The following is a 14,006-nucleotide window of genomic DNA, read 5'->3' on the forward strand; positions in this document are numbered from 1 at the left end:
CCCAAGTAGTCTTTGCTGCCAACGTGTTTAGCACCACGATGCTGCTGCTGCTGCTGCTGCTGCTGCTGCTGCTGCTGCTACTACTGTTGTTGAGCCCTTTCGACACGTCGCCGGATCCACGCTGCAGGCAAGGCAGGCCGGCAGGCAGGGCAGGCGAACACGTCTGGGCGATGACGAGGCGATGCCACAGAGAGGCGGACGGCGGTACCTGAGCAGACAGGACACAAGCATGCCATGCCATGTAGTGTGAGAGCAGGTACATGGCCAGGTGCCTGTGTCACTGGCAATTGCTTTTGGCAGCCCTGAAACGTGTGGGGAGGGGGGGATCAAGTCTTAACCAGCGCAGGGCAAATGTCGGGGCTCGAGGCAGCCGTGATGCCGACGAGATGAGGCACTGGCACTGACACTGGCACTGGCACTGGCACTGGCACCGGCATGCATTTGGTGGGAGGCAGAGACAGTCGCCGTGGCAGAGGGAGGAGAGGGCGCAGTCCAGGGCCGTTGGCGGCCATGTGACGGCATGGCGGCGTTGGGCCGACGACAAGAATGGCACTGATGATGCTGCTCCTGGGCCAGCAACCACTCTTTCGTCACTGCCCAGCCTCCGTGAAACCCTTTGTTTCCCACGGCCTTGCGCTGCTGAGCCCTGAAAGGCCCTGTCGACGTACGTAGTCTACTCGCGTGCCCACGTATATTTACACACATACACAATCCCATATTTAGCGCCGCCCTCCGCCTCTGCTCTCTCGTCCTACCACTGCCACTGTCACTGCCGCTGTCACTGTCCTCCTCCTGTTGCTGTGCTGTGCTGTGCTGTGCTGTGCTGTGCATGTCTGCGTCGTCAGCCTCCTCCCGCCTGCCTGCCTGCATCTCTGCCTGACTCGACCCCCCCCCAACCGCCCCATCCGCATTCCGCATTCCGCACCCGCAACAACCCTAATACCCTACCCGCAGACCACACTACAAACAAACCCCCCCCGCACCTCACACTACACACACCCACCCACCCACCACAAACCCTTGTGAGCCCACCCTTACCACTACCATGGCCGTGGCCCAACACCCAAACATGGCCCGCGTCAGACACTCGCGCCGACCCCAGCGAGATGCCAGCGCCTCACGCTCAGACTCGTCCGCCTCCACCTCGCCCGAGCGTGGCTTCGACGACGACGAGGACAAGGACTCGGTCATGCTGCAGTCAAACGACTCCCTCTCCTCACTCGCCCCCTCACTGTCGCCAGACTCGGACGACGATGCCCGCAGGCGCGCCATCGAAGAGCAGAACCGCGTCTCGCCCATCTCCCGCCTCCCCGCCGAGCTGATGATCGCTGTCTTCGCAAAACTCTCCTCCCCCACCGACCTCAAGAACTGCATGCTTGTTTCCAAGACATGGGCCGGCAACAGCGTCGGCCTACTGTGGCACCGCCCCTCGACAAATAAATGGTCAAACGTCCAGAGCGTCATCCGCACCGTTCAGACCTTCAACAGCTTCTTCGACTACAGCAGTCTTATCAAGCGTCTGAATCTTGCCACCCTCGGCCACGAGGTCAGCGACGGCACCCTCAAGCCACTCTCCAGCTGCAAGCGTGTTGAGCGCCTGACGCTGACCAACTGCACAAAACTCACCGACCTGAGTCTCGAGGCCATGCTCGAGGGCAACAGATACATCCTCGCCCTCGACGTCACAAATGTCGAGTCCATCACCGACAAGACCATGCTCACTCTGGCACAGCACGCTGTGCGCCTGCAAGGTCTCAACATTACAAACTGCAAAAAAATCACCGACGAGTCGCTCGAGGCTGTCGCTAAGAGCTGCAGGCATCTCAAGCGCCTCAAACTCAATGGCTGCTCCCAGCTTAGTGACAGGAGTATCATTGCCTTTGCCCGGAATTGCCGCTACATGCTTGAGATTGACCTCCACGACTGTAAGAACCTCGACGACGCATCCATCACGACCCTCATTACCGAAGGCCCTAATCTCCGCGAACTGCGCCTGGCTCACTGCGCCAAAATCACCGACCAGGCCTTCCTGCGCCTTCCGGCAGAAGCAACCTATGATTGCTTACGCATTCTTGATCTCACCGACTGCGGGGAACTTCAAGACGCCGGAGTTCAAAAGATCATCCAAGCCGCCCCAAGACTCCGCAACCTGGTCCTCGCCAAGTGCCGCAACATTACGGACCGAGCCGTCATGGCAATTACACGCCTCGGCAAGAACCTGCACTACATCCACCTTGGCCACTGCTCGCGCATTACAGATGTTGGTGTTGCGCAATTAGTCAAGCTTTGTAACCGCATCCGCTACATTGACCTGGCCTGCTGCACGGCCCTGACAGACGCTTCCGTCACCCAGCTTGCAAGCTTACCCAAGCTCAAGCGCATTGGCCTGGTCAAGTGTGCCGCCATCACAGACCGCAGCATATTCGCCCTTGCCAAGCCAAAGCAAATCGGCACTTCTGGTCCTATTGCCCCCAGTGTGCTCGAGAGAGTGCATCTGAGTTACTGCATCAACCTGTCACTGGCTGTAAGTTTTTTCTCCCCCCCTCATTTCATTATAGTACTTCTTACTAACAATGCTAGGGCATCCACGCTCTCTTAAACAACTGCCCCCGCCTGACCCATCTTTCTCTTACCGGCATCCAAGCTTTTCTACGCGAAGACCTTCTCGCCTTTTGCCGAGAAGCACCTGCGGAGTTTAACGACCACCAGCGCGAAGTTTTTTGCGTCTTCAGCGGTATCGGGGTTCAGCGTCTCCGTGTCTTTATGAACACCAACGGCGGAGAAGATGTGGATCGTGAGACCGATGGCTTTGGCAATGACAACGGTACCATGTACCATGAAGACGACGAAGGCGACAACATGATGACCATGACAGCACAGGCGAACATCATGGCCATTGACGAGGAAGACGAGTTTGGCAACGACAGCGAAATGGCGGGTCAGGACTAGTTCTGAAACAGTCGAGCTCTCCCATCATTGTCTCATGATCTTTCTTCCCCCTCTCCCTTCATTAGCATATATCAGGAGTTGTTGTTGTTTTGCGGCTGTGTTATTTGCGGTCTTTTGTGGCATTGTTAGCGCGTACATGGGAAACATGGTTTGGTCTGGTTCTGGTTCTGGTCTGGTCTATTTTCACGAACAAAAAGACGTGGAAAAACAACGGAAATGATTTGGCCCTGGAATTGGGGGTTTCCCTTTCCCGCGCTGATGCGGGGCATGATTATACCCTCTATGTTTGAAGTTTTGTGTTTCTTAATTATTGTGAAGAGAGAGAGAGAGAGAGAGAGAGAGAGAAAGAAAGAGAGAGTAAGAGTAAGAATAAAAAGAGTTGAGGAGGAGGAGGAGGAGGAGGAGGAAGCAATACCAGAAAGCGCTAGCAACAAAGCAAACAATTTTCTGTACTAAAGAGAACAAAGTAAAGGTATCTTGTATGAATGAACCAATGAATGATTCCGAGACTTTTTTTCTCTTTTTTTCCCTTGAACATGTACAAAGATACACCAAACTTTCTTATTCATTCCTCTAACTTACATCACTCAATACACACACATACGTATCCCTTCTTCCATCCCCATCTCCCCCTTCTCTCTCTCTCTCCCACAAACCCTCCCAACCCCCCCCCCCCCTCACCTCATCAACCCACACATACACCCACAATCCGGCACGGGACACATGGCATGCCTTGCAAACCAATCCCTCGCATGATGCCCATGAAAGCCATGCGTACAACTCATGCAGAAAACCATGAGGCGAGCCTCTCGATCCTCTCCTTTTAGTGTCTCGTACCCGCCCTGGCGGGCTGGATCCGGGGTGCCGAGCCACAGCATGCAGAGGGCACAGCGGGGCATTTGAGCCGAGCAGTTTGGGCAGTGGAGACCGGGTGTTGATGAGAAGGAGGGTTTGGCGGGTTTGGCGGGGGGCTGTGAGGACGAGGGTTTGGCGGCGAAGGAGGTGCGGTGGTGGTGATGGTGGGGGTGATGTCCTACTCCCGGTCCCGCAGGTGCGGCTGCACCAGGGGCGGCGGTGGTGGTGGTGGTGGTGGAAGTAAAGGTAGGAAGTAAGCGTCCTTTTGCGGTTTTTGCATCTTTCCTCAGGGCGAGGTTTTGTTGGCAGTTTAGACAGCGGATTGTGAGGCTGGGTTGTTGCGGTTTGTTTACGCTGCGGCCCTCGCGTGTGACGGAGAGTTGGTTGTGTTCTTTTATGTAGCGGGTACGTTCGAGGAAGGTGCGGTAGGTTTGGAGGTGCTCGAGGTATGTGTCTTTCCAGAGGGTCCAGCGGGGGTCTTGGATGTACAGAGGGCAAGCGCGGCTGAGGAGTAAAACTGCGTTTTGCAGGCCTGAGCTGGGTTGCTGGGATATGTGGACTGTGAGGAGGTCGAGAGAGCGCGCGGTCAGGCCGGTTAGCAGGAGTCCGGATATGTCGCCGGTGCGGATGGCAATATTTGTGGTAGAAGTGAGGAAGGTGGAGAGGGAGGAGTCTGGGAGGTATTTTAGGGCTACGGCGACGCGGTCGTGGAGGGAGATTTGCGGCATGTGGACTACGCTGGTCCAGTCACCGGTTATGAAGTAGGTTAGGAGGGATTTGAGGTATGGGTTTGGTGTCATGTCGGCCATCCAGGCACAGGCTTCGCGTTGGTCGGCGGAGACGCCCGAGGATGGTGAGGCGCAGGCTATGACGGCTGCGAGGCTGATGTCGTCTTTTGGGAGTTTCTTTGCTGTCAGTGTGCTGCGGAGGAGTGCCAGGGCAATGTCTTTGTAGCCTTGGAAGACGGCGAGGACAATGGCTTTGTAGATTTCGCCGGTGGAAACGAGATCGTCGCATGTCTTTTGGACGCCGGATTCTTCCAGTGACCAACCGCAGAGACTGAGGCAGAGTTGGCGGTTCTCCGGGTATTCGGTGGACACGCCTTGGAATGGTGGTAGTTCCATTGCTTCGACGATTTCCTTCACCGCACCGTGGAACATTTCTTGGCTTGTTTTTGCGTCCGGGTCGATCAGTCGTTCGTCGTACATTGTCAGTTCATTGGCCCATATCGAGCTTACACCGAGGTATTTCAGGTCGAGTCCGTTGCCTACCATGCCATCTCCTGAAGCGTGGGCGTCCATTCTTTCTACTAATGTCCATGCATCGACCAGTAGCGGGTTGTTGGCGACGATCGCTTTATTCTTAGCACAGTTGAGCGAGTAACCCTCCTGCACTCGTCTTTTGGGTACTTGGAGTATAGCGAGGAAATCTGAAAGTGGAATTTTGACGTCGAGTCCCTCTTCAAGTCGAGGGAGCTCCGGTTGGCTAGCACTTATCTGTGAACTGTCTATGCTCGCTGACAGATCTGCTTCGCTTCCAGCATCACTTCTCTGCTTTTCGCGCAGTGCTCGTTTCTGCAACGCAATCATGTCTTCGGCCACTGTGCCGTTTGGTGGAGTCGCCTTGGCAATGCAAGTGCGGTCTTTGTAAATCTCCTCGAAAGCACTGACGTTGAGTCGTGGAGGCGACAGTGGTACTTTGAGCACTTCGACCTCGCGGTTGGAATGAAGACCCAATGCACATTGTCCTTCAAGTGGGCTGCCAACGCTCATAAAGTCGTACGCTACTATACGTTGTTTGTTACTTTGCCGATACTCCTTGCCATGCGCTGGGTACCGTAAGTGGTGCATTGCTTTGGTATAGTACGGAGACGCCCATGCACGTGCAAACGGAGTATCTGCAGTTTCTGTGGGCTGGTGGGAGTGCTGAGCAAGTTCAATGACTTTGAATTCGCCAGTGTTGGCCAGCACACCGAACGTTGCCCTCTTGGTTCCAGAATATCGGAGACTCCATATTGATGCGGATTGGGAATTGTCCACTATAGGCTTGAAGTCTAAGACGGCACCGCTGCTCGTGTTGTCGCCAGAAGTTGCTCGCTGTTTGACGAAGCGTGCATCCCATACTGTCACAGTTGGATCACCTGCTGATCCCGCTGACAAAAAGTAGTTCTCGTCCATGGGATCTATGGCAATGTTATGTACTTGACGTGTCTGGAACTGTGCAATGCCTGTTGTACTAGAGTCTGTATGGTATGAGCAAGACTGAAATTCGCTATCGCTATGCATACACACCTCTCAAATCATAGATGCGCACATATTGCCTTGACACACCAGCCACGAGCATTTCCGGTTGCCTATCAAAGAACTTGATACTCGAAACGGCCTCCGAGCTTGCCAGTTTCTTGTACGGCTCGTCCTTGGCCGTGACTCGTGAATCATTCATATCGTAGATGTTGAGGCAGACATCATTGCGCACCCTGTCCAGACCAGCAGCCAAGAGGTTCTTCGAGCTAAAGGCAATTGCGTTGCATTTCCTTTGGTGTCGTATCGAGAAAGAGTGTATGTAGTCGCTGTCAGGCTTTTCTGGGTCAAGTGCAACAAGGGTAGCCTCTCCAGAAGTTGATCCTATCGCAACCACATTGGGGTCTTTCTTCGACCAGTCAAAGGCCGTGTAGTTTGGCAGCTTGTCGCGGATACATATTTGTTTGTAATTGACCTTGCTCTTATTGAACTCATCAATCTGACACAAGCGTAGTCGATTGCTTGCAATGTCGATGATTATAAACCGAGGATCGGCCTGCGTCGAGTGTGGTGACCACCTGATTGCCGCCTCCATTTCACCAGTCAGTAACCGTGGCTGTGCTACAGTTCAAATTGGCGATTTTCTGAGGTTATGAAAGTGTCATTAGCCATTAACGAGCGATTTGAAGCAGCAACGAATGAGTGAATCCATAGACATTGTGTTCTTGTATCAGTTGCTTGCAACATGGACGACCATGGGTGAACGCCCGACGCGTGACCCACCTTGGCGCAGGCCGGGCGGTCAGATAACCTTAATTCTGCCGCCCCACTAAAACTTCCCTTTGCTCAATCCTAAAACTTTCCTGGCCAACACCATTCATCCTCAGTCTGCCACAATGTCGCAAAAGCGCAAATACGCCGAAGCTTCCGAAGCCTCAAATTCCGCGCCCAAGCCGTTCAAAAGACATCGCGCTTTCAAGCCAGGGTCAGGTCACCAAAAACCGAAGAAGCGACCACAGGTGTCCAGTGACATCGACAAGAGCACCAGCACCCATGCGCTGAAGAGCAGGATACGGGACTTGAGGCGTCTATTGGCGCATGTCGACAATGTGGGCGACCACAAGATGTCGGCAAGCAATCGGATAGAGAGGGAGAGGGAGCTGGAGGCGTGTGAGCATGAGCTGAGAGAGAAGATGGAGAGTAGTAGGGAAGCCGAGTATAGGAAGAAAATGATCGGAAAGTACCACCAGGTACGATTTTTTGGTATGATATTCCTTGGTCAAAACGCATCTACAAAGATTGTATTGCTAACGCGCGCAGATCGTCAAAAGGGCACGCGCATACTCAAGAAGCTGAAGAAGGAGCTACAAGGCGAAGAGGACGAGGAAAAGAAGCAGGAACTTGCGCAAAAAGTTCACAATGCCGAAGTCGATGTCAACTACGCCATATACTATCCGTTGATGAAGCCATATGCCTCTCTATACCCAAAATCAAAAAAGGAAAAAGCGGATTCGGATGAGAGCGGGGAGGGTGATTCTGGCGACAAACCGAATCGCGAAGTTGACGGGCCCAAGGGAGATGTAGCCATGTGGAAGACTGTTGAGGAAGCCATGGAAAAAGGCACACTGGATGCACTGAGGAATAGAAAGGAGGATCTGCCAGCACCAGCGCCTGTAAAGGAAAAGAAGAACAAGAAGCCGGATCACGCTATCAAGAGCAAGGAAAAGAAGATAGCAGAGAAACTTGCTGCAGCAAAGAACCGCCGCGAGAGGAGAGCTTTGGGTGTTCAAGCTCAGGAAGAAGCAGAGGAAAGTGATGGTGGTTTCTTCGAGTAACATGTCACTTTTATTACAACATGACCGATCGCATTATACCCGGCGAAAATGTCGTCAATACCATTACCCTGAAGCATGCATCGCACCAATGGATATATGAATGGTCTAGACAGCAACAGCCTTCACAATCATAATCTCTGCGAAGGGATCCTCCCTCTCACTTGCTTCCCCCGTGAACCTTGACTGGATGCGCCTCAGTATTGTAAACCCACGCATTCTTCCCATCCTTGGAAACCTGCCACTCGGCCTCCTCCGCATGAATCAGATACGAATACTTGAGCACCTCCGCAAACCAGAAGCTCTCCTGGAAATCGCTGAACCCGCCTCCCCCAACCACATTAACATTATTAATCGAGCTGTACCCGCTGCCCACCCTCGTCGTCTGATTAATCGCAACAAATGCATCCCACGCCCACTCCTGGTACTTTGGATCCGACGTAGCACGGAAGGCATAGTAGTACGACTCGATGACCTCAGGCCTTAACACGTAATTCGCATCCTTAATCCAGAACCCCGCCGATTCGAACAGCTCCGTTTGGTTCGCCGGTATGTTCGTGGTATTCCAAGAAAAGACCTCGGGCCCAATCCGCGTCGCAGTGTTAATATACGTCTCATGGCACCCATTCACGAGCTCGAGTCCAAAATCAATGTAATCCTGTCGTCCCAGTACCTGGCCCCCTAGTATGAAATTTCCACCATCAAAACAGCCCAGGTGCTGGTTGTCGAATTTGAGCTGTGCGCCGTTGTAGGCAGCGAGAAAAGTAATGTCGGGCCGTGGTGAAGGGTGTGCGACTAGATACTTGATGCTGCTGTCTACAGCGGTGACCCAGCGGTCCTTGAGCTGCGAGAACTTGGGGTCGTATATGTACATCTTGATGAGGTATTCGTAAAAGGAATCTGATCCGCTGACCCACCCGCCGTCACCGTTGGTGAATTCGCCCGTTTGCACGCTGATGGTGGATCCGACGAGACCCGGGAATGGCTCACCAGATGCTGGGGAAGGGGAGAGCAGGTACGACTCTGCTTTTGAGACGATGTCTGCGTAGGTTTGGTTTCCGGATAGGTCGGCTAGACGTGTCCATTCGAGGATGAGGGTTCCGATTGTTGCGAGGCCGTTGGGGTTACCGTCGTTGCCGCGGGCGCTGAGGTCGAGATTGTTCCATGGTACGCCCGAAGGTGTCTCGAATGCGTAGGAAAGGTTGTTTGCTAGGTTGATTGATTGAGTCAAGAGAGCTTCGACGTTCGCTGGGTTGTCTGCGAGATGCGCCAGAGGTCCACGTAGGAGATCGTATCCTGAGAGCATGCCGCCTAGATACCGGATTGTGGTTTCGAACAATGAGACTGAGGAGTCTGTAACAGCCCAGTTGATGGTTGGAATGTGGTCTAGAATCTGGTTTACTGTTTCTTTCTCGCCCATAATGAGTGCTGTGCTGAGGGCGTCTACGGCGGAGGCTCCCCACCCGTTTCTGAAGATGTGTTAGCCGTGTTTCTTTTTTTCTCTGCTGAAGCGCTCTTCAAGATCTCAATCGATGCATATTTGCTACTCACCGGGAGTTACTACCATTGTTCGTCACGGGCTTCAACTCATCCTTCGGAAACGCATATGTATAGTACCCATCCCAGCTCACTCTGAATGTGTTCACTACAGCCTGTGCTCTTTCTTCTGGCGACGATAGTTCGGGAGGCGCCTTATACTGCCTCGCCGGTAGATCTACCGGTGCATTCGATGGCAGAGACGATGCTACAGCAGCCGTGAGAGCGAAAACCCCGAGTCGGATCATCGCAATGTGTCGTCGTCAAGCACCACAAGATCAACCTGTCCGAGTAGTAACCCGAGGATTTGAATAAAACAATGAGGTCCCTCTCTCTAGTAAAATACTATTTCCCACACCGCGTTCAGAGAAAAATAAAATAAAAGTTAGATCCGAGGTCAGGCAGTCAAAATGGCGAAAAGCAAAGAAACCTGATTAAACTACTCATAAGTAGGAGGACCAAACAAGTCTTCATATGTATTTTCCACCGCCCGCCAACCCGTTATTTCCTTGCAGATCATCATATCGCCTAGAACCCAGCATTCCCATATATATCAGCTGACAGATAAACAAACACCATGACACACCCCAGACGCCCCCCCGAAAAGAAAATGTTGGGGTTATCAATATTTGGCAAAACCCCAGGGCCCCCATGTCTACCTTAGATAGGAAGGTAACAGTGAACTTTGCGGACAGGCAAAAAAAGGGCTGCATACCAAACATGTTAGTATGTAAGTGCATTTCACCATTGCAGAATGGGAGTGGGGGATTCGATCTCGTGCTAACAGCGCATGACCAGGGGACCCAACCATGCTCGGTTACATATTGGTGTAAAACGAGGTGCAGATGGTACATACAGCGGGCGCGTCATGCACCGGTGCATCAGCCAGCGCAACCCGCCTTGCGTAAGGATCATCATTATTACTTAAGACCTGGGTGGTTGATCTTGTTGAGAGCTACCGAATTCACACACCCCCGCTGCCGCTTACTTAAGCGAGGGCGGTGTCGTCTTACATCGAGGTCAGATTTGCTACGTAATAAAGTAATTTTTTTTCTAGAGAGAAGGAAGTAAGGAGAGAGCGTATGTAGAGAGAGAGAGCAGTAGATCGGGAGTTCATACTGCAAGTAGAAACAGATGCATGCGGAGTTTGCAAGAAAAAAAAGAGAGAGATCCCGTGTATCGACATCATACGTTACTTTCGGCGACTAGTACATGGTACATGGGAGGGGGAAATGCGGGATGTGCAAGCCCATTCAAACAAGCGTTGTGCCTGGATGTTTAGCGGGGGTCGGATGGTCGGCCGGATCTATTGACAAGTGCGTCCGTGCACCCGGTGACCTTGTGGCACCCGCTCCTGCATTCTTATTCCCAGTACATTTGGATCATTCTTTGTGACGGTGGGATTGTGACGGGGAACACGGAATGCAGTTGTGGCATGTTTGCCTGGGGGTATGTTCATTTGCTCTATGTTTGCTCGCTACATGTGAAGACACTAACTACCAGAATCGGTTGTATGGATGTCTTTCGATCAGACTGGCTCGACCCAGTCTACCTGCTCTGTGACGGGACCTCCTCCGCTTGTAGAGTAGCTGATCTTCAATCGAAGTTTTAGCCTTGCTGGAGGCGGCTGCTGAGCGTTAGTGTGTATTCATAGCATGATCATATGTGCGTGACTTACGCCATTAACGGCTGTGACCCTCATTTGCTGGGTCGCATCCTGGCCACCATCCAATTCGCTTGTGCTGATAGGTTGCAGCTGTAGCTTCTGGCTCTTGGGTACAGCAGCCTGTAGATTGACACCCGACAGTTGCGTGAGGCTCCCAGTGTTGCGGAATCGTGCAAGAACTTGCACTGCATTCGCGTCACGCTTGAGCTGGAACATGATCTGGAGGTCATTCTTGTTGTATGCTGGGTGTGCGGGCGGACCAGATGCTACAGGAGGTGTCGGGTTTTGCGGAGGCGGCGAAGACATACCACCAAGACCGCCAAGTAGGTCAGACGATGCGGCTTGTGGGGGCGCCCGGGATTGCGCAGGGGCTGGAGAACTACTCGGGCCGGAGTTGAACAGATCCATAATGTTAGCGACATTCGATTGTGGCGCCGGGGAAGACGTTTGTGGGGGTGATGAAGCCCCGCCCATTATGTCTGCGAGCAGATCTTGGCTATGTTGTGTCCCGTTGGCAGGACCGTTCACGTCAGCAGATGGGCCAGCGTCGCCCATGAGATCGAGTAGTAGATCCTCAGTTGCTGCCTGCGCAGGCTTCTTCTTCGCAATCTTCGAGTGACGCTTCTTGGTAGCCTCTCCCAGCACACGCGACTCTTCTCGGATCTCAGGCGGAGGCATCTTTTCCAAAACACCTCTCCTGATCTGATCGTGACCAAAGAGGTTGCCGTACTCGGCTGCACGTTGCTGAATCTCTACATCTAGGTTGGCTGCGTATCGTTGTAGTAATCGTCGCAAACGTTCGATTTGTGCGGGATCGCTCAGTCGTGTGGTTAGCTTCATCGATGCAGTGATGATGTACTGCTGGACAATCAAACCGGCGTAGCTGCTGTTCAGAATAGTCTCAAAAAGATCAACGACATCGCTTTCTTTCACTTCTTTGACAAGTTCTTCTTCTTCGTACTGGCCACCTCGTAATAGGGCATCGCCGTATTCTCCAATCACCCAAGAGCCAGCCAAGGTAAGGCCCTCTTGTGTGATGTCTTCCTTGAGCGCAGAGTAGAGCTTTTGTACTGAGTAGGTCTGGAGATCGGGTGTGGTAGCGATTAGTCGGACAAAAGACGACAGAATCTGCTCTTTGACATAGTTACCAGCCTGTATCCCATATTAGTGAAAGAAAAAAACTCCTCCAAGGCTTCAGTCACTGACCAGTTTCAAGACGCGTAGCATCGTGTCAACATGCCACCTCTTATTTGGCGCAAAGCGATCCGCAGCGATACCAATCTGCGAGGTCATGACCGGCTTGAACTCGTTGTCTGCAACTTCTAGGAAAGCCAACAGCTCCCGTATCAGTACCCGTACATTGCTCTCGTTGATCAAAGTAAAGCTGAGATCAAGTGCTCTCCTCCGAATACTGATATCTGGATCTCGGAGACAGTCAAGGATGGTGTTCCTGTGTCGCTGTACAGCGTTGGGTTCAACTGCGACCACCTTGATCAAGGTATTGAGAGCAACATATCTGATGTTGTTATCCCTGTTAGACAAGAACTTTCCCAGAATGTTTACACCAAGCACACGAAGTCCGGAATCCGCCTCAATATCGAGGATAGTAAGGACAGCTTCGTAGAGAATCGAATTACCAACGTTCTTGGAAGAGTCGGTGTTGGTTGCGACCTGAGCCAGGATATCGTTTATTTGTTCGCTGACCTGAGCATCGCCGCGGGCCAGGACACGCAAAAGCTGTAGTAGCTTGCACTGCAAGAAGGGATCGGTGATGCCCGTTACATCGTGCTCGGGAGCGTAGCCGGAAGATGATAGCCCCTTCAATATCTTGACCAAGCTGGGTACGGTCGGCCTAAAGAGGTCCCGTACGCCATTCTCGTCGTCCTCATCCTCGTCTGCTTGGCACAGGTTCTCCACCAGAGTGACACCACACAGGAGGACTCCATGGTTGCGGTCTTGTAGCAGCAATTTGGCCTTTTCCAAGAAATGTTCTTGCAGATCGGGCACTTTTCGACATATCCTCATTGCGCAGATTGCGGCTTTTCGACGTATATACGGGTTCGCGCTCGATATTATCGTTTCGACTTCTGGGAACAGGTCTCGAGCCATTTCAACCGATGCAATGTTTCCGAGTGTGCAAAGAGCGAGGCCAACAATGTACTGATTAGCATGGTTCAAGTCACTGCCATTCGATTAGTACACACAATATGGCTTCAGGCTCGATGGAGGAGGACGTACTTCTTGAGCGAGTTGGTGACCAGGGTCAAGACCTCCTGGTTCTCATCCAGGAGCAACATGGTGCCCAGGTAGCCCAACCGCTTGTCCGCAAAGCGGGGAGAAGCCAGCAGCTTCAAACATTCAATCTGGCCAAAATGGGTCCTCTCGCCGAGTGTGAAGAGGTAGAGGAGCTTTGCGACATTGTTCCTCCTCACATTGGAATCGTGGCTTTCCTCCCTGAAGCTGGCGCGGATCGCCGCACTCTCTTTCTGGACAACGGCACGCTCATCAGCAATCGTCTTTGCAGCGCGCACGTTGCGAATAAACTGCTTCACTGGTAATTCTTAGCACATGTCCATAGCTGCGGGCGGTACGATGCTTGGCGTACAGGAAGCCATTGCAGTGGCCTCTTGGACCCCACCCAAGCAGCGTTCAAAGGCTCGATTGAGAGGCGGGAGTGAAGGACGGAGGGCTGCTGTGTGTTCGGTAGGATCAATCGGGCACGGGCAACTCGAGGTATTCCTTTTGGAGGGCTTGGTTGTCGACAACGTTTGGGGGGACGGCTTCCACCTGGCCGGGCCGTTATTTGTTCCAGATGTCGGACGCAGACGCACCTCCCACCGACAACGAGGGCAACACCCACGCTACCGCTGCTGGCAGCCCAAACCACTTGAACGCTGCTGGTTGCTACCATCTCTCCCTGATGCTTTT

General features: G+C 52.8%; 5 protein-coding genes across 5 annotated transcripts; 2 read left to right on the top strand and 3 right to left on the bottom strand.

Moving 5' to 3' along the window:
- Nucleotides 1–1,069: 1,069 nt before the first annotated feature.
- Nucleotides 1,070–2,949, top strand: COCMIDRAFT_86261 (uncharacterized protein; the record flags this gene model as incomplete). Its single annotated transcript, XM_007686479.1, has 2 exons — nt 1,070–2,524; nt 2,581–2,949. The coding sequence occupies 2 exons, from the start codon at nt 1,070–1,072 to the stop codon at nt 2,947–2,949; spliced, it is 1,824 nt and encodes a 607-aa protein (XP_007684669.1).
- A 677-nt stretch (nt 2,950–3,626) lies between these two features.
- COCMIDRAFT_23446 (uncharacterized protein) lies at nt 3,627–6,639 on the bottom strand (the record flags this gene model as incomplete). Its single annotated transcript, XM_007686421.1, has 2 exons — nt 3,627–6,046; nt 6,096–6,639. The coding sequence occupies 2 exons, from the start codon at nt 6,637–6,639 to the stop codon at nt 3,627–3,629; spliced, it is 2,964 nt and encodes a 987-aa protein (XP_007684611.1).
- A 301-nt stretch (nt 6,640–6,940) lies between these two features.
- On the top strand, nt 6,941–7,879 carry COCMIDRAFT_86144 (uncharacterized protein; the record flags this gene model as incomplete). Its single annotated transcript, XM_007686480.1, has 2 exons — nt 6,941–7,307; nt 7,365–7,879. The coding sequence occupies 2 exons, from the start codon at nt 6,941–6,943 to the stop codon at nt 7,877–7,879; spliced, it is 882 nt and encodes a 293-aa protein (XP_007684670.1).
- A 157-nt stretch (nt 7,880–8,036) lies between these two features.
- Nucleotides 8,037–9,660, bottom strand: COCMIDRAFT_86283 (glycoside hydrolase family 47 protein; the record flags this gene model as incomplete). Its single annotated transcript, XM_007686481.1, has 2 exons — nt 8,037–9,345; nt 9,428–9,660. 2 exons carry the CDS (start codon nt 9,658–9,660, stop codon nt 8,037–8,039), a joined length of 1,542 nt encoding a protein of 513 aa, XP_007684671.1.
- Nucleotides 9,661–10,940: 1,280 nt separating this feature from the next.
- COCMIDRAFT_23449 (uncharacterized protein) lies at nt 10,941–13,693 on the bottom strand (the record flags this gene model as incomplete). The annotated part of the gene is made up of 5 exons (XM_007686422.1): nt 10,941–11,039; nt 11,091–12,230; nt 12,285–13,260; nt 13,317–13,629; nt 13,684–13,693. 5 exons carry the CDS (start codon nt 13,691–13,693, stop codon nt 10,941–10,943), a joined length of 2,538 nt encoding a protein of 845 aa, XP_007684612.1.
- Between the last annotated feature and the right edge of the window lie 313 nt (nt 13,694–14,006).

This window comes from Bipolaris oryzae (assembly GCF_000523455.1).
Source record: "Bipolaris oryzae ATCC 44560 unplaced genomic scaffold scaffold_19, whole genome shotgun sequence".
NCBI lineage: Eukaryota > Fungi > Ascomycota > Dothideomycetes > Pleosporales > Pleosporaceae > Bipolaris > Bipolaris oryzae.